The sequence below is a fragment of the Trichosurus vulpecula genome, chromosome 4, assembly GCF_011100635.1.
Source record: "Trichosurus vulpecula isolate mTriVul1 chromosome 4, mTriVul1.pri, whole genome shotgun sequence".
Lineage (NCBI taxonomy): Eukaryota > Metazoa > Chordata > Mammalia > Diprotodontia > Phalangeridae > Trichosurus > Trichosurus vulpecula.
The window spans coordinates 53,234,310-53,253,821 of NC_050576.1; the positions used below are offsets into that span (position 1 = coordinate 53,234,310).

Consider the following 19,512-nt stretch of genomic DNA (forward strand, 5'->3'; position numbering starts at 1 on the left):
ACTTCAAAATCTATTCTACCAATGTTCTTTTATTGCAGTTTTGTTGAATGACTCTAATACTTTGCAATTTATTTTCTTTTCCTGGAGTCCTACTTTAAATACTCTTTGGTCCAGGGCATTGGGAGTTGTGTTGAAGTCCTGCACCCAACCCCCATAACTCAAGCTTCTGCCTATGTTTTGTTTGATGGATTATTTTTAGGATTACAGTGCAAAACAGGTTCTCTGGAAAAATGCTATTTCTCACCAATTTTTGCTGTCCTTAAGGATTACCTTTCTTTGGCAGCCATGCAACTATTTCTCTTTTTCAATACTGTAGTAATTTTCTTTGTGTATTTTGATCATCCTCAGGGAATTTGAACAAAGAAATACATCTATTACCACCTTATACAAGTATGCCTCTTTTCCCTGGATTTCAGCTAATTCCAAATGTTGGTAGATGCATAAGCTTGACAGGTCTGATAGTTATAGTCATTAGAATCCACTGTAAATAGGAAATGAAAAACTGTAATAGAAGAAGAGAGACAGCGTGGCATAATTATCCTTAGAGTCAAGAATTGGCTTCAAATCCTGGATTCTGGTTCATACTAGCTATGTAACAGAGACAGGTCATTCAGGGGATAGAGCGCTGGCCCTGGAGTCAGGAAGACCTGAGTTCAAATCTGGCCTCAGACATTTACTATCTATGTGATGCTGGGCAAGCCATTTAACCCCTGTGTGCCTTAATCCACTGGAGAAGGAAATAGCAAACCATTCTAATATCTTTGCCAAGAAAGTCCCACAGACAGTATTGGCATGCTATGATGATGCGTGGGGTCATGAAGAATCAAACATGACTTAACAACAACAACAAAAGCTATGTAGCAGGTAGGCAAATCAAGTAACCTCTCAGTGTTCCAGGACACTGCGAGAATATAATCTGAGATGAGTTTATAAGATTGTAAACAGAGGCTATACATAGAGATATCCATCTCTCAGATAGAGGCAGCCATAAGGTACAACGGACCCAGCACTGGAAATGGAGTCAGGAAGACCTTCAGAGCTCAAAACCAGCCTCAGACATTTACCAACTGTGTTACCTTTGGCAAGTTGCTTTACCTCTGTCTGTCTCAGTCTCCTCACCTGTAAAATGGGGATAATAATAGTACCTACCTCCCAGGGTTGTTGGAAGGATCAAATAATATGATGATTATAAAGCACTTAGCATATAGGAGATGCTTAATAAATGCTTGTTACTATACCAGGGGAAGGGAGCCTTCACATTAGAAATGCCCTACTCTAATGAAATCATAGAATTTGATTCTATAAAGTTATATTCTATTTACATAGAATACATATCTGTATATATTAATGTGTATTTCTATAATATCTGTGGAAGTAATTAAAAAACTATTTCTTCCTCCCTGATTTGTTTCTAATTCTTTGAATAAAAGAGCCATATAATCTGATTAGTACTATGATATAGTAAAATTTGTTCAATGCGCCCCATACACACACACACACACACACACACACACACACACACACACATATATATATATATGTATATATATATATATATATGTATATATATATATATATATATATATATATACACACACAAACACACAATCTTTATTGGCTAGAAAGGTCAGACTGCTTAGTCCTGAGTACCATGAGCACTGTGTTTTAATTTATTTTCCTTTTTCTGCCTATTGAGCAAGATTACATTTTAAATTTCTCTCTCTTTATAAATTTTGGAAAATATCTAGTTGATTTGGGTGTGAGTAGAATGAAAATAACACCAGGAAATTCAGTTATTGGTGACTTTTAGAACTTCCTGTGCTAGGCTGCGGAGCCATGAAATTGTTGTGCACACAAAGGGATAGTCCAGTTAATGAAAAGAGTAAATGTAAACTGGAGTAAAAATTACATTAGGTGCTCAAGTTTAGTGATATTTCAAAGGCACAAAGGTTAGTGGGCAACTTGCACTGAGTTGGCAATAATGGAGTTGCTCTGACCATGCAGACAGGTGAAAGGTGTTGAGTGTTCTACTGTAGGTGGAAAGGAGAGTTGTATAGTGGCTTCTGACAGTGCTACAGCCTAGGAAATGGAAAGGGGAAGTTGGCTGACATTCAGAGAATCTTAGAGCTGGACAAAAACGGAACAATCTCTAGCCTCAAGGAGTTTATATTCTATTGGGGAACTATTACAAATAAATATAAGATAATTTTTAGGGAGAGTAATTTTAGGAACAATAAAACTCAATTACTCGATGAATGCTAAACCTTAAAGCACAAATTGCTTGGTGAAGAACTACCTATTTAACAAGAAATACTAGGAAAACTGGAAAGCGTTTTGGCAGAAATTAGGTTTAGACCATCTTACACTATCTACCTCAATAAGCTCGAAATGTGCAAATGACCTAAATGTTACGAGTCATAGAATTCAAAATTTAGAAGAGGATAAGTTCAAGTACTTTTCATAGCTATGACTAGGAGACTTCTTAAAAAACAGAATGGAAGTGATTATAGGAAATAAAATAGATAACTTAAGTTGTATGAAATTTAAAAGCTTTTACATGAATAAAATCAATGCAATGCAATTAGGATAAGAGAAAATATATCAAGTAGGAGAAAATCTTTGCATCACATATTTCCAATAAGTACCTAATATCAAAGATATATAAGGAACTAAAAATATATATATAAGACCAAAAGTAATTTCCCAATGAATAAGTGGTCAAGGGATATAGAATAAATTGTTCTCAGTCATCTTTTTATTATGCTATGTTATGGAAATGCTTGTTTTATTCCACAAATTAAAAATAAAATAAATTTTTAAAAAAGAAATGCAAACTGTTAAACATAAGATTACCACAAATAACAATATAATATAAATCAAAATAATTATCAAACTACCAATAACAAAAGATGGGAATAATCAATGTTGGTAGCACATTAATATACTTTTTTCTGGGTTGTGAATTGGTCCAATCATTCTAGAAAGTAATTGGAATTAAGCTAAAAACAAAATATCCTTATTCTTTGACCCATGGATACCCTACTCCAAGGAGGTCAAAAACAGAAACAAGAGACCAATATTCACCAAATATTGCATTTTTACGGTAGCATAGAATTGGAAACAAGAGGTTTCTACTGATTGGGCATGGCTAAATAAATTAAGTTCCATGGATAAAATAGAGTATCGTTGTACTGTAAAAAATGATAAATATGAAGGATTCAAAAAATATGTGAGGATATGTCTTTCTATCCACAGGGCCTGTGTTTTAACCATCCAGCTGGCAGCTTCTGTGGGGACATAAGATCCCCCCACAGCCAGCACCCAGGAGGCTGCTGGCACGCCCGGAAAGCACGGGTTCTTTTTATCTGCTTAAACAAGGAAAGCACGGTGAAGGGGTTGACCAGCTTACTTTAATCCACCATTCAGTTAGCATACAGACAACATTCATTTAGTTCAGGGGAAAAAACGCCAGCATTCAGTTAGCATGCAGTTAGTTCAGGGGAGCATACAGACAAGCATCAACAGACAAGCCAAATACAAATTACAGTCAACCAGTTCAGGGGAACAAACAGCCAGAACCCTGAAGTTCAGAACATTCATTTAGTTTGGGGGAAAACAAAACCAGCACCCTGAACTTCAGAACAAAATACAAACAGATTACAGATATCAACAGATAGACCAAATACAGATTCATTCACTTACTTCAAGGGGAAAAGGCCAGCACCCCGAAGTTCAGAACATTCATTTAGTTCAGGGGAAAATAAAACCAGCACCCCAAACTTCAGAACTAAATACAAACAAATTACAAGTATCAACAGACAGACCCAATGCAATTCATAGTTACCAACATCTGGGCTCAGCCTGAGAGCAAGGGCTGGCCCAGAGTCATGCTCACCACTGCTCCCACACCAACCAGAAAAGGAAAGAGGGCTCTTCAAGCTGTCCTCTCCCCTCTTATAGTTTTTGACATCATCAAGCGCCACCTGAATGACCAGGGCCAATTGGTTCTTGAGTTGGCCCCTCCCCCTAGTGTAGACTAGGTTAACACCCAATAGGGCATGGCTCTGGAGTTAACACCTCCCCTCAGCCAGCCCCATGACTCATCACACAGGAAGTTCTCTGCTTCCTGGCATGGTCTCTGGGCTTCCTGTCCCGGAAGAGGAGCAGCAGACCCAGCAAGACCCAATGAGGTAAACTGAACCACCCAAAGAAAACAAAGGCCATTCTGGTTACAGCCTGGCACAATGTCTAGTAAATAGTAGCTACTTAAATTATTATGGAATGGAATGGAATAGGAGCAGATTGAGGACCAAAGAGATGTGATACCAAAAAGGCAAGCCAGTAAATAATGAACTTTTACAGCTAGAGCAATTCATGAAGACCATCTTCTCACTTACAGAGCGGTTGTTATCTGCACTGGTGAAGAAATTGCTAGTCCACTGAAATAAGTAGTGTAATTAATCAAACAAGCAAGCATTTATTAAGTGTCTGCTGTGTACCAAGCACTATGGAGGCACCAAGGATACAAATCCATCAACAAGCATTGAGTTAGTGCCTAATATGTGTCAGGTCCTATTTTAGTGCTGGAGATACAAAGACAAAAATGAAACAGTCTCTGTGCTCAAGAATTTTTGTTTATTTAAAAAAAATTATCAATTTTATTTAATATTTTATTTTCAACATTGATTTCCACAAGATTTTGAGTTGCAAATTTTCTCCCCATTTCTACCCTCCCCCCATTCCAAGATAGCATATATTCTGATGGCACAGTTCCCCAGTCATCCCTCCCTTCTGTCACCCCACTCCCTACCCATCCCCTTTCCCTTATTTTCGTGTAGAACAGGATAGATTTCTATGCCCTGTTCCCTATATATCCTGTTTCCCAGCTGCATGCAAAAACAACTTTTTTGAGCATCTGCTTTTAAAACTTTGCATTCCAAATTCTCTCCCCTCTTCCCTTCCCACCCACCCTCCTTAGGAAGGCAAGCAATTCAACATAGGTCACACATGTATCATTATGTAAAACACTTCCACAATACTCATGTTGTGAAAGGCTAACTATATTTCCTTCCATCCTATCCTGTCCTCCTTTATTCAGTTTTCTCCCTTGACCCTGTCCCTTTTCAAATGTGTTTGCTTTTGCTTACCTTCTCCCCCATCTGCCCTTCCTTCTGTCATCCCCCATTTTTTATCCCCTTCCCCCTATTTTGCTCTTGGGTACGATGCCTGATTGAGTGTGTGTTATTCCCTCCTCAAGTTGAATCTGATGAGAGCAAGATTCACTCATTCCCCCTTACCTGCCCCCTCTTCCCTTCCAATGAACTGCTTTGTCTTGCCACTTTTATGTGAGATAATTTACCCCATTCTGTCTCTCCCTTTCTCCCTCTCTCAGTATATTCCTCTCTCACCCCTTAAATTTATTTTATTTTTTAGATATCATCTCTTCATATTCAACTCACCCTGTGCCCTCTGTCTATATATGTGTATATATATATATATATATATATATATATATATATATATATATATACACACACACATATATATGTATATATGTATGTATATTCCCTTCAACTACCCTAATACTGAGAAAGATCTCATGAATTACACAAATAATCTTTCCATGTAGGAACGTAAACAAAACAGTTCAACTTTAGTAAGTCCATAATGATTTCTCTTTCCTGTTTATGTTTTCTTGCTTCTCTTGATTCCTGTATTTGGACATCAAATTTTCTATTCAGCTCTGGTCTTTTCATTGAGAAATCTTGAAAGTCCTCTATTTTATTGAAAATCCATATTTTGCCTTGGAGCATGATACTCAGTTTTGCTGGGTTTGTGATTCTTGGTTTTAATCCTAGTTCCTTTGACCTCTGGAATATCATATTCCAAGCCCTTTGATCCCTTAATGTAGAAGCTGATAGATATTGTATTATTCTGATTGTGTTTCCACAATATTCAAATTGTTTCTTTCTGGCTGCTTGCAGTACTTTCTCCTTGACCTGGGAACTCTGGAATTTGGTGACAATATTCCTAGGAGTTTTCTTTTTGGGATCTTTTTCAAGAGGCAATCAGTGGATTCTTTCAATTTCTATTTTACCCTCTGGTTGTAGAATGTCAGGGCAGTTTTCCTTGATAATTTCTTGAAAGATGATTCTAGGCTCTTTTTTGATCATGGCATTCAGGTAGTCCAGTAATTTTTAAATGATCTCTCCTAGATCTATATTCCAGGTCAGTGGTTTTTCCAATATTTCACATTGTCTTCAATTTTTTCATTCCTTTGGTTCTATTTTATAATATCTTGATTCCTCTAAAGTTACTAGCTTCCACTTGCTCTAATCTGATTTTTAAGGTGCTATTTTCTTCAGTGGTCTTTTGGACCTCCTTTTCCTTTTGGTTAATTCTGCCTTTCAAGGCATTCTTCTCCTCATTGGCTTTTTGGAGCTCTTTTGACATTTGGGTTAGTCTATTCTTCAAGGTCTTACTTTCTTCAGTATTTTTGGGTCTCCTTTAGCAAGTCATTGACTTGTTTTTCATGGTTTTCTTGCATCTCTCTCATTTCTCTTCCCAATTTTTCCCCTACTTCTCTTACTTGCTTTTCCAAATCCTTTTTGAGCTCTTCCATGGCCTGAGCCCAATTCATATTTTTCTTGGAGTCTTTTGATGTAGGCTCTTTGACTTTGTTGACTTCTTCTGGCTGTATGTTTTGATCTTCTTTGTCACCAAAAAAAAGGAATCTAGAGTTTGAGTTTGAGTCTGAGTTTAAGTCTGAGTTCGTTTTAGCTGCCTGTTCATGTTCCCAGACAACTACTTGACCCTTGAGCTTTTTGTCCGGGTATGACTGCTTGTAGAGTAGAGAGTACTTTGTCCCAAGCTTTAGGGTCCAAGCACTGCTATTTTCAGAGCTACTTCTACTCCACTGTTACCCCAGGCTCTGTCACAGCAGTCTTCCTCCTCCCCCAAGAACTGCCAACTAGGACCGCAGTCCATATCCAAGCCAAGAGAACCTGCCTTTGTGCCCACATAGTGCTCCTTGCACTCCAGCTCTGATCTGCTGCTAGATTCCTCCCACCATGTGAGATAGGGACTTGGGAAGCAGCTGATGCTGGAGCTCTGGAAGCAGCCTCAGGAATCACCACTGCACCACCTCCCCCACCCCCAGGGCTGGTGGCCCGACCAGTCTCAACTTGATTCCACAGTTACCCACTAACCTGTCTTTGGCATTTGTGGGTTGAGAAGTCTGGTAACTGCCACAGCTCAATGATTCATGGCCCTAGGGCCTTTTCTGCCAGCTGACTCCTGGTCTGATCTGTCCTGGCACAGCCTGTGCTACATTCTGCTCCCAGCACCATGCGATAAACCCTTCCCAGCAACCACCCAGACTCTCCTGGGATGGAGACCTGTTTCCCTCTGCTATTTCATGGGTTCCACAGCTCTAGAATTTGTTCAGGGCCATATTTACAGGTGTTTGGAGGGATTTGGGGAAGAACTTAAGCAAGTCCCTGCTTTCCAGCCACCATCTTGGCTCCGCCCCCTGTGCTCAAGTATTTTCATTCTAATATGGAAGACAACATGTACATATGAACACACAAAACAGGCCACAAGCATTTATTATGGACGTAATATTAGACAGATACCATGCTAAGTTCTGGGGATACAAAGAAAGGTAGAAAGGTATCTCTTGCCCTCAAGGATTCCACAGTCTAATTAGGGAGACAACACGCAAACAACCATGTATATACTGGATTTTTGTTGTTTTTTCGTTGTTTCAGTTGTGTCCTACTCTTTGTGACCCCATTTGGGGTTTTCTTGGAAAAGATACTGGAGTGTTTTGCCATTTCCTTCTCCAGCTCATTTTACAGATGAGGAAACTGAGGAAAACAGTTAAATGACTTGATCAGAGTCACACAACTAGTGTTTGAAGCCACATGTGAACTCAGGAAGATGAATCTTCCTGACTGCCAGCCTGACACTCTATCCACTGCACCATCCAGCTGCCCATGTACAAGATGCATCGAATTTAAATGGTATATAATCTGAGGGAAGTTTCCAGCAATCAGGGGGAAGAAGAAAAGCTTCTTGTAGAATGTATGGTTTGAGCCAAGTCTTGAGAGAAGCCAGGAGGTTGAGCTGAGGAAGCAGAATATTCAAGGCATGATGTACAGTGAGTAAAAAAGCATGGAACTGGAAGACGGGGACCAGTAAGAAAGTCAGTGTCACTAGATTGCAGAGATTATGGAGCCAGGGAATAAAGTGTAAGAAAAGTAGGAAAAATTGAAGGCAGTTAGGGAGTTTGGAAAGAAAGGATACAGATCTTAAAATAAAATAAAATTTAATTTAAAAATAAGAAAAAGAATGGAAAGGTAGAAAGGGGACAGGTTTTGAAGGGATTTAACAGCCAAATAGAAGATTTGGAGATAATAGGGAGCCACTGAAGTTTATGGAACAGAATAGTGACATGGTCCGATCTGCTTTAGGAAGATCATTTTGGGAGCTGACTGGAGGACCTGTACCCATACAAAAGCAGATGCAAAGTAACCTTGGAGAGGAGTGTATTGTAGCCAACATGGTAACAAAATGAAATTGCAATTTAATTTAATGTTTGCAGTAACTCCTGGCCAAAAAAAGAAATGTTTTGAATGAGATAAAGCAAACATTTTAAGGAGTACTTTGCACTGTTTGACATTAGCTAAAGTGCATGACTGATGTTCGAAGTACCAGATTCAGAAAATATTAATGCAAAAGACCCTTATTTTTTTCTCATGTCACTGAGTAAAAGAATTGTGATAATTGCTTTAGTAATATGCAGAAAGAACTACACTTTAAATATCATTAAAGAAATAGCAGAAACCAATCCCTCTAAACAAACCCTTTAAAGAAACAAATCTTCATTAAATTAGTTTTAAAAGGCATACCTTAAATACAAAGAACATCTTCAAACTGATTTCAGTCACCTCAATTCCCGAATGCTTTTTTTGTGTTTAATCTTTGTTTATAGGAGGAAAGAAAGACACGCATGAATTTGGTCTCTGAAACATTTTTCACCATCATATCAAAACTGATTGTTTAAACCAAATGCTTTTTTATGTGCTCAGCTGAAGTTACCTTGTCATTTCTCCTTGATAGCATTTTCAGATGTGTTCCCATTACATTTGGTTTTCCATTTCCTCATTTTTTTAAACAATTTTGTTATGAAATGGCTAGCAGGATGCAGTACCATTATCAACAAGGTAGCAAGGTGTTAGTCTGTAAATACTTAATAAAAAATTCAATTTCTCACAATATTTGCAGATATAGATGAGTGTCGGGAAGCAACCCCAGGTGCCTGTGGGGATCATGCTAAATGTGAAAACGTGCATGGAGGGTATCACTGTGCCTGCAAAGAAGGTTATCAGCCATCCACAGGAAAATTGCAATTTAAGCCAAATGATGGCACTTACTGCCAAGGTAAATGATATTATAAAGGTGTCTACGTTATGATAGAATGACCTCTTCTAAGGAAACCACCACTGTTCTTTATGGCCCTGGTAAGGTTCATCATCAAGAGAAGAAAAGCATTGTCATTACAACTATATGAGGGTATAATTGACATGCACAGTACCTTAAGTCTGAATGAAAATAAGATTATTCTGAACCTGAAAAAAAATCAGACATGTTGAGAAATATGCTTTTGTTTTGTTTTGTTTTTAATATTTTGAGGAAAGGATCCATATATCATTGGAAATTATTCAAATATATCCAGTAAGCATATATGCTACTTAATAGCTGGGAATTGAATTATTCAATAAACCATTTGTGGTATATAAAACAAAATTACCAGATGGTGAATTTTCTTTTTCTACAGAAAATATGAAGGCAAACTGTCATTTAGATGATGTCTGCATTGCTGCAAATATTAACAAAACTTTAATTGAAGTAAGTAGAATGGTTTATGCATAAGCTTTTAAGATCATGGTTTATTTGAATTTGACACTTTTGTTTCTGTAAATATGCTTTCAAAATGATTTTTTTAGGAACGGGAGCCTGCAGTTAGACTTCTAGAACATTGGAAGTAGCTTACTTATTTAAATCTGAGGCTTAATTAGCTTGTTAATTTCCTATAATTTGTTTGGGTAGTATCAAAAATTTGATGAACTGGAAAATAACCAAACTGTTTCTGTTGCTTAGTGATAAATAGTGAAGATAGGGTTTTTTTCCACTTTTAATTGTATTTTGTGATTTATTTGGTATGATGGAAAAATGTACTCAATAAAAAAGTGGGGACAGCTGACAAGTAAGATAGAAAACCCTGCCTTATTTTGTCCCATTCAAAAGAGCATTTGTGAAGTTCATGGGATAATTGATTTAGAATTGGAAGGAAACTTCAAGACCATCTAATTAAACTCCATTTTACAGATGAGGAAAATGAAGCCCAGGGTCACATAGCTAGTGTCAGAAACAGGATTTGAACCCAGGCCTTTGTAAATCCAAGTCAAAGATATTATGTAACTATATTTTCCCTTAAAGGAGCAAATTTCAAAGAAAAAGTGGCATAAATGAATATGTTCATAAGACAACCAGTTTCTAAAGTGATTGAATCAGTGAATCTTAGCCCTGAGCATTTGGATAACATCAAAAACAGAGTTCCCCTATTATCAAACTTAAAAGGGCTTCCTGGGTTAGATTAAAAAGTCTAATTCAATGATTAATTCATTATTTAATATTTAGCTGTGTGCTTATTATTTACAAAAAAATCCTATTTTGATACATCAATTAATTAAAGTAGATTGGAATATATCTATATATCTATATCTATACACACACACACACACACACACACACACACATATATATATATCACACATCAGGGAAAAAAGAACTATAAAATAAATTAATTACTTTTATCCACTACCTACCAAAGAGACCTCATGGTACTATGGATCAGTTTTTGTACATGGCTAACCAGCTTTGGAGTCAGAAAAATATGGATCAAACTCTTCCCTCTGATGAGTACTAGCTATGATCATGGGCAAATTACTCAGTTTCAAATAACTCCGAGTCATCGAGCAGGTACTGATGAGCACTGGTGGAAGAAGTTTTCTCTCTCTTTTTTGGAGGGGGGAAGGTAGGGCAATTGGGGTTAAGTGACTTGCCCGAGGTCACACAGCTAGCAAGTGTGTCAAGTGTCTGAGGCCACATTTGAACTCAGGTCCTTCTGACTCCAGGGCTGGTGCTCTACTCACTGCGCCACCTAGCTGCCCCAAGGAGTTTTCTCAAGAGAAGTTTCTGACATCTCTCCTCACAAGTCTAGAAGAAGATCATAGACTTAGAGCTATGGGAAGGGACATAGGACGTCACCTCATTCAACCCTCTCTTTTTTAGAGATTCGGAAAGTAAGGCTCAAGGAAATTACATGCCCTAACCAAGACCATAGTTAGTAGGCAGAACTCAGGTGCTCTGACTGCTGAGCCTTTCTACTGTTGCACCTCTTGATATAGAACGTTCACCAGTGTATCTATCCTGGAAAGATTTGTATTTCCCAAAATAACTACCTCTGTTGAAGTTATTTGGTCAGATTATGTAACTAATCCCTGGGTCCAAATCAGGGATTGTACTTAACACCATTATATTACTTACAGAGAAAGAACTATAGCAGAGTAGATAGAGACCTGCTGTTGAGTCCAGGAAGACCCGTGTTCAAATCCTGCCTATACAGTGACTTGTTCTACCCAACTTTCTAAGACTAAGTTGTAAAGAAGGTGCCAGCCTGCAATGTGGAGGAAATTCCTCACCAGGAGCTTCCTACACCAAGGAAATCACTGGACTTATGCACACATATATGCACACATATGTACATATATACCTGTCTGTATATGTGTGTGTTTATACGCATGTGTATATACATGCAATTATGCATATATACAAATGAGTGTCTGTGCACCACTACCTAAGTCAATAGACCATTCCCAGGAAAAAAATCTGTTGTTTTCATCTTGAAAAAAATTAGTATTCAGTGCAGTATATTGATTTCCCTCCTTCAGTCACAGTTACCCTTCTTTTCTTCCCAGATCAAGCATATAAAGGAACCTTTGAATCTGCTGCAAGAAATCTACCAAAAATCTGGGCAAGCACTTTTCCCCATTGATGTGCTTACCAATGTCGAAGCACTTTCTGCATCTTCTCCATCCTTGAGTTATATGAGTTGCAATGTCTCTGAGAAGGAAGCATTTACTAATACAACTATTAATGTAAGTAGCCCGAGGCTTGTGATTATATTTTCCTCCGCTCCTGTGAGTAGCGAGAGACTCCAACACTAAAAAACATGTTTCTCCTGCCAATAGGTTTTTGTTAACGCCGTAAACAATTTGGTTCAAAAGGATAAAATTACAATTTGGAACAAGCTGTCTGCAGATAATAGAAGAACAAGTCTCACTAAGCTGATGCACACAGCGGAGCAGACCATGCTAAGCATGTCCCAGAACTTCAAAAAGACAACCCAGTTAGAGATTAATTCAAGTGACATGGGTAAGGAAAGAAATCACTCCATCTGTAACACTCTGGTCTTGAAATATGGTTTCATTTTCTTCTCAGATAAAAAAATAAACAGTAGAAATTTTAGATTTACACTGTTTGTGTACAATGCTCATATTTCCCCCCAAAAAATTATAGCAGCATTTTAGTGTTTTAATTTCCTTTCTAACATGATTTTTTTAATTTTGAATTCCAAATCGTTTCCCTTTCTCCAGCCCCTCCCACACCCATTGAAAAGGCAAGCAATATGATGCCCATTATACATGTGAAGTCGTGCAAAACATTTCTATATTAGCCATTTAAAATTATTTTAGCACTTTCTAACGTCAAAAACATATTAGTCAATCGATATAAACCTATTTCTTCCCCGCTAAGTAACTCCCTCATCTCCTGCTACTCTTTGACTTTGACAGTATAGCGTGACATCTGGTGCTACGCATACCAGGAAAATTGGACTTTCTCTTCTTGTTCATTTTCTAGAGATTTTCTAATTAATCAAGAAATGCTTTATCCAAAGCATTGCCCTTTTCCACACACATACTTCTTTTTTGAGAATGGAAACTTCAGAATTAGCAAGATATTTAAATCATAACAATCAATGATCCTTCCTTTTCTAGATTCTCATGCCTTTTAATAGAGACTGTGAAATATGGAATTAGCCCTAGAATAACTTTATGGAGCATTCCAGGGAATTGGTCAGATTTCTGATAGAGCCACTGAGTTCTGTATTACACATACCCTGATACATGTCAACACTGAGGCAAGGTGACATATTATAAAGAGCAATCAATTGAATTTCAGAAGACTTGGGTTCATATTTTCGTTTCACCCTTTACTAACTAAGTTTGATACATCATTTAACTTCTATGTCCCTAATCTTTAAAATGGAGAAAATACTGTTCAAACTCCTTACCCCAATGGATTATTGTGAGGAAGATAATGCAATTTACTTTAGAAATATAAATTCCAAGAATTATTATTGTTGTTGTTATGTTTACATTAGTATTACATCAAACTTTTTTCACCATCAAAGGATTGTAAGGTCGTTCAGTACACCTGGACTCTAATTAATCACACTCGTATACATGCTCATAGAATAGGTAAAACTGGCATTCAGGGGAATGAAGATGGGAAAAGCAACCAGATTAAACCAGGTATAATTAGATGAGATCTGTGCAGAAGGTGACATAATGTGATAGTGCTCAGCAATTGATCCACAAGGAATTTGAAGGATAAAAAGATATCAAAGGCATGGAAAAGATCTTAGACCATATTATTCTCAACAAAGGCAGCCATGTAAACCACCAACTTTTATGTCTAATTTTTCACACACACACACACACACACACACACACACACACACACACACACACACACCTCAAAATGCTTTAAGATTCTTTGGAAGATAGAACAATAGATAAAACTTGTTTGATGATCCTTTGATGATTAATAACAGGTGAGGAATAAAATAAGGAAATATATGCTCCCCCAAAGTGTTATTTACCACTGTGATGGAGAAAATATAGTGTCAAGTTCAAGGTGAAGAATGATTCCTTTGGGATGGCAAGTTTCTCCAGATGGTGCTATTTCCAGATGATATCATTCTGGTTACATCACATTCCAGAAGAATGAAGATCTCCTAGGTGAGATCTGACCATTCAAAGTGTTTGGCCTGATAATATTACTATCCATCAGAAAAAAATCAAGTGAATTAAGTATGCCTGTTGTTCAGATTCTGGCATTCAATTAGATGGATGTATCTCAGTAATCATTATGTTCCTATATGTATACATGTGAATACATGTATATATCTGTATGTGCACATTTATAGAGCTCAGCCATCAAGATATGTAGATCAATTTGTATGTATATTGTGTATCAGCATGTGTGTATATATATGCCTTTATATGTGTGTATTATATATGTATGCATATATGTATGAAGAAGTACTAGAGTTATCTTTATATGTGTATCTGTAGATAAAAAATATATAGATATATTTCTATAGTTATAGCTCTGTATAGACAGGTATAAACTTGAATATACATATATGTATTGTGTAAATATATAGGTATTCAAAAAGGCAACTTATATATGTTTATATACACAATATATACAAACACATATACATTCATATATGTGTATAGTGTGTACAGGTGTAATATTAATGGGATATGAAGATCTTCCCCCACCATTAATAGGGCTTATGTGGAGTCCATTAAGAGAAGCTTGCTTAGGGGAGGCATTTTTTAATATTTTTAATATTATTTTATTTAATATTATTAAGACTAGTCATTAATGTGAAATGAAATATTGTATTATTGCAATTAGGATAGAAAAAAACCTGAATTTCCATATAATATTTCTGCTGCGATTGACTATGTTAAATATTCTTCACCTAAAATGAGAATCTGTTTACTTATTATATTGTATTATTGTGCCATCTATGGATGCCTTGGGATCTGAGTACTAAGGGCAGTGAATCATAGGGTTAGAATGCCTTCTTTTTTAGATTCCCCATTTTTTATAGATGAACCCCAGAAGTGCCTGGCCCAATATTATTTAGAAAATAATCTCAGAACTGTGTTTCAAACCCAACTGTTTGACTTACTTTGAAATCCAGAAACATTGTGTTTCTTTGTAAGGATTTTAGTCATTGTAATTTATAGTCCATTCAAAATGCATATATCCTTATCTCATTTGATACAGGGTAAGTCAAAAGTGGAATTTTATGAAAAAAAAAACAAAAATTTAAGCCCCAAATACAGGGTGTCCCAAAAATCTTATTGCAATTTTGAGCTTTAAAAGCCTCAAATTATTTTTAGTTATTATAGTCATAATAACTAATAATTGACAGCTAATAAGCTTCTCTGGGGCAGCTAGTTGGCTCAGTGGTTAGAGTGCCAGGCTTGGAGTCAGGAATTCTCATCTTCCTGAGTTCAAATCTGGCCTCAGACACTGCCTAGCTGTGTGACCCTGAGCAAGTCACTTCACCCTGTTTGCCTCAGTTTCCTCATCTGTAAAATGAGCTGGAGAAAGAAAGGGCAAACCATTCCTGTATCTTTGCCAAGAAAACCCCAAGTCAGAGAATGAAGAGTTGGACAATTGAAATGACTGAAAAGTAACAATAAGCCATTAATGTTTAAAATTGCACTGAGATTTTTGGTACACCCTGTATATAGACCTGACTATTAATATCCAGATATATGCTATTTGTCGTCATTGAAATTGACGTAGGCCATGTGTTGAAGCATAATAGTGTAGGGTCATTTTATAACTGTAAAAGTTTTATTCATTATACTATTTTAAATAAATATAAGGGTTGTATTTCTTCTTTTCAGGTCTCAAATTATTTGCGTTTGATTCTCATCATATGAAACATATTCATCCTCATGTGAACATGGAAGGAAATTATATAAAAATCTACCCCAAGAGAAAAGATGAATATGATTCTAACGGTAGGAGAACTTCCCCCTTTTACTTGGTTTGTTTTTATGAGAACCATATCATACACATAGTATTGGGGGGGGGGGGTTCTTTGGCAGAATTTTCTTTTTTTTTGTTTTAATTTAAATTTATTTATTTAACATATTTGGTTTTCAGCATTGATTTTCACAACAGTTTGAATTACAAATTTTCTCCCCATTTCTACCCTCCCCCCACTCCAAGATGGCTTGTATTCTGGTTGCCCTGTTCCCCAGTCAGCCCTCCCCTCTATCACCCCCCTCCCCTCTCATCCCCTTTTCCCTGCCTTCCTTGTAGGGCAAGATAAATTTCTACGCCCCATTGCCTGTGTATCTTATTTTTTAGTTGCATGCAAAACCTTTTTTTGTTTTTGAACATCTGATTTTAAAACTTTGAGTTCCAAATTCTCTCCCCTCTTCCCTTCCCACCCACCCTCCCTAAGAAGTCGAGCAATTCAACCTAGGCCACACGTGTATCATTATGTATAACCCTTCCGCAATACTCATGTTGTGAAAGGCTAACTACATTTTGCTCCTTCCCAACCCATCTCGCTTTATTGAATTTTCTCCCTTGACCCTGTCCCCTTTCCAAAGTGTTTGTTTTGATTACCTCCACCCCCATCTGTCCTCCCCTCCATCATCCCCCCCCTTTTATTTAATAAACATTTGCTCGACTGAAAGGATTATGTCACAGAAATAGCGGCCTCAGGACCAAGAGGGCTTGATGTATACTAACTGTGTGACCCTGAGCATGTCACTTAGCCAACTTCTCAGTGCCCTTGACAGAGCTCTAAGACTTTAAATTGTAGAGGAAAAACTGATACAAATTGGTTGTGGGAATGCTTCCTATGTCAGTGAAATCACAAGTGTGGACCAAATTGTGGTTATATCTGTGTGTGTATACATGTATGGTGTCCAAAATACTGAGCTGAATAAGTATTAAATTGTGTGTGTGTGTGTCTGTGTGTATTCTTAACACATTGTGGTTGATTTTTTTCTAATTCAGCAAATCTCTATCAAGAAATAGGGCAGCTAAGTGGTACAGTGCACAGAGATCCAGGCTGGGAGTCAGGAAGACTCATCATCCTGAGTTCAAATCTGGCCTCAGATACTTACTAGCTATAAGATCCTAGGCGAGTCACTTCACCTTATTTGTCTCAGTTTACTCATCAGTCAAATGAGCTGGAGAAGGAAATGGCAAACTAATCCAGTAGCTCCGCCAAGAAAACCCCAAATGGGGTCACAAAGAGGTGGACACAACTGAACAACAACCTATCTAGTAACTACACTTAGTAGAGTACAGAACTGAATTTGATAGGTGGATAGATGTTTGATCATGTCATATATGTATATACATATATACACATCACATAGTAGGCACTTATATATTTGTTGAACTGAATCTGTTGAATTAAAAAGAACACCAACTATAACATGCAACAAGAATGATTATTCACTAGATTGTCATATATATTCAGTTCAGTGTTTTGTGCACAGTAAGCACTTAAATGTCTATTTACTTTATTGGATTCCGCTCAACAAACATTTATTGCATTCTATGTTGGCAATGTACAATGAGGAAGACACAAAAATAATGAAAATATCCCTACCTTTAAGTGACTTATGAGCTAATAGGGGAGGAGAGGTATGTACAGGAATAACTATAATTCAAAGCAGCATATAGTTTGTCCTCTAAAAGAGGTACAGGATACTATGAGTAAGCAGAGTAATAATAGCCCATTTTTCCCTCTCTCTCTCTTGCTCTTAGCAACCTCATATCCATATGCTTTTGCTATATGGCAGACTTTTGTTTAAAAATTGCCAGTAGGTCCCCAACCATATGGTCTCTCCCATTATAAAACCCACAAGCAGTCACTTTCCTTTTGGGGTAGATTTGGCAGAAGTATCTGTCACCTATCAAGTTCTGTGCCCCTGCTCCCTTCTCCTTGTTCAGCTCTTGTGAGTTTCCCAAAACTCACCAGCTAGGCTTTTAATGGTATGCCTGTAGAAGAAATAGTTCAAGTATGGTGTTTAATTTCATTAGAGAAATTCACTAAGAATATCAAGAAACTATGAAGATGAATTATTGGAAGAGTTATTAAGTTAGATCTTCAAGACACCAGAGGTTATGTGGTTTCTTATGTAAATTTGGATTTACTCTATTAACTGTTTTTTTTTTAATTTCATTGTAGACATATTCATTCTAAATCAGGGATAGTAGGCAAGAATCAGTGCCTTCATCCTTGTCCACCTTCCCTCTCTGTAATATCCATTTCTATTCTATAGAATGAACTCAATTTACTAAGAGACTCACCCAAAATTGCATGGCAAATAATGGCTAAGTTTTCTATGGAGGTATTTCCATATTTTTACTTCAGTGAGAAGTTAGGTAGTCTGCAGAGGCATGAACTAAGTTTTTGGGTTTTGGGGTATTTTTTTACATGTAACATTTCATTTCATTTCATGTTTCATGGGAAAATCCCAGATAACTGCAATAGTCCCATCTTGCTTGCTGGTCACATCCCCAATTTACTCACTATTTAGCTGCGTTATTGACAGCAGAGATGAGGGGAGGGAAAAATCTATAAAATGTAAATCTGATAAAAATGTCTAATAATATAGGTTAGGAAGAAAAAGAGGAAGCATCTAAAGAAACCAATGTGTTGCATAAAAAGCTCTTTGATGAGCTCAGATATCAAAAGAATGTATACAAAAGATCATAGAATCAGTTTTAAAGATCTTAGGGACCTTGGGGGTTGTCAAATCCACTACCCCACTTTTTACAAATGAAGAAATTGAAGCACACAGAGGTTAAGTGACTTGCCCGTGATAACCCGGCTAGGTGGAATTCAAACCCAGACCTTCTTGACTGCAAATCCAGCACCCTATCCACTGTACCATGCTGAAAGAGAGAACATGTGTATATAATCAAGAATTCATTCCAGGCTGTGACATAAACCTGAAGAGTAGTGTAAGACCCAGAAAAATGAAGCTTTTTAAAAAACCCTAATAACAGCAAAATGATACTTTAGCTAGAAGAGTAAAGTGATAGATCTGCTGCTTATAGCAGAAGGTATAATATTTACAGATAACAAGAAAGGAGAAAGCTATTCAATTCTTTTTTTATTCCATTTTCTCCATCAAATAGAATGCTCTTCCAATGGGAAATAGTAGAACAAACATTTAAGGATCAAATTAGAGCCCTCTGTCATTGAGTGTATGGTGTAATGTGCCAGTTAAGTGAATTTGTAGCTGATTGAACCTATTGTCCAGCAACGGTCATATGGTTTTGATTCTATTTTATTCAGCATTTTTCATTGAGTTGCATGAGAGAAAGCATGCTTACAAAATTTGCAGATGGCATAAAATGGAGAGGTGTCACTTTCAATTAATGACCAGATTTAAAATTATCTCAATAGATTATAATGATGGACCAAAACCAATGAATGAAATTTGACAAGAATGAATCAGTCAACCAACACACATTTTATTAAGCACCTGTTATGTGCCAGGCACTTCTAGGAGCTAGGAATATAAAAAC

General features: G+C 37.0%; 1 protein-coding gene across 1 annotated transcript in view; it reads left to right on the forward strand.

The window, feature by feature from the left end:
• ADGRL4 (adhesion G protein-coupled receptor L4) overlaps positions 1 to 19,512 on the forward strand; it is a 141,047-nt gene that overhangs the window by 78,055 nt on the left and 43,480 nt on the right. The window contains exons 4-8 of the mRNA XM_036757737.1: positions 9,289 to 9,444; positions 9,842 to 9,912; positions 12,045 to 12,224; positions 12,318 to 12,501; positions 15,849 to 15,965. Coding sequence (XP_036613632.1) covers positions 9,289 to 9,444; positions 9,842 to 9,912; positions 12,045 to 12,224; positions 12,318 to 12,501; positions 15,849 to 15,965 — 708 coding nt within the window. The remainder of the gene's footprint in view (positions 1 to 9,288; positions 9,445 to 9,841; positions 9,913 to 12,044; positions 12,225 to 12,317; positions 12,502 to 15,848; positions 15,966 to 19,512) is intronic.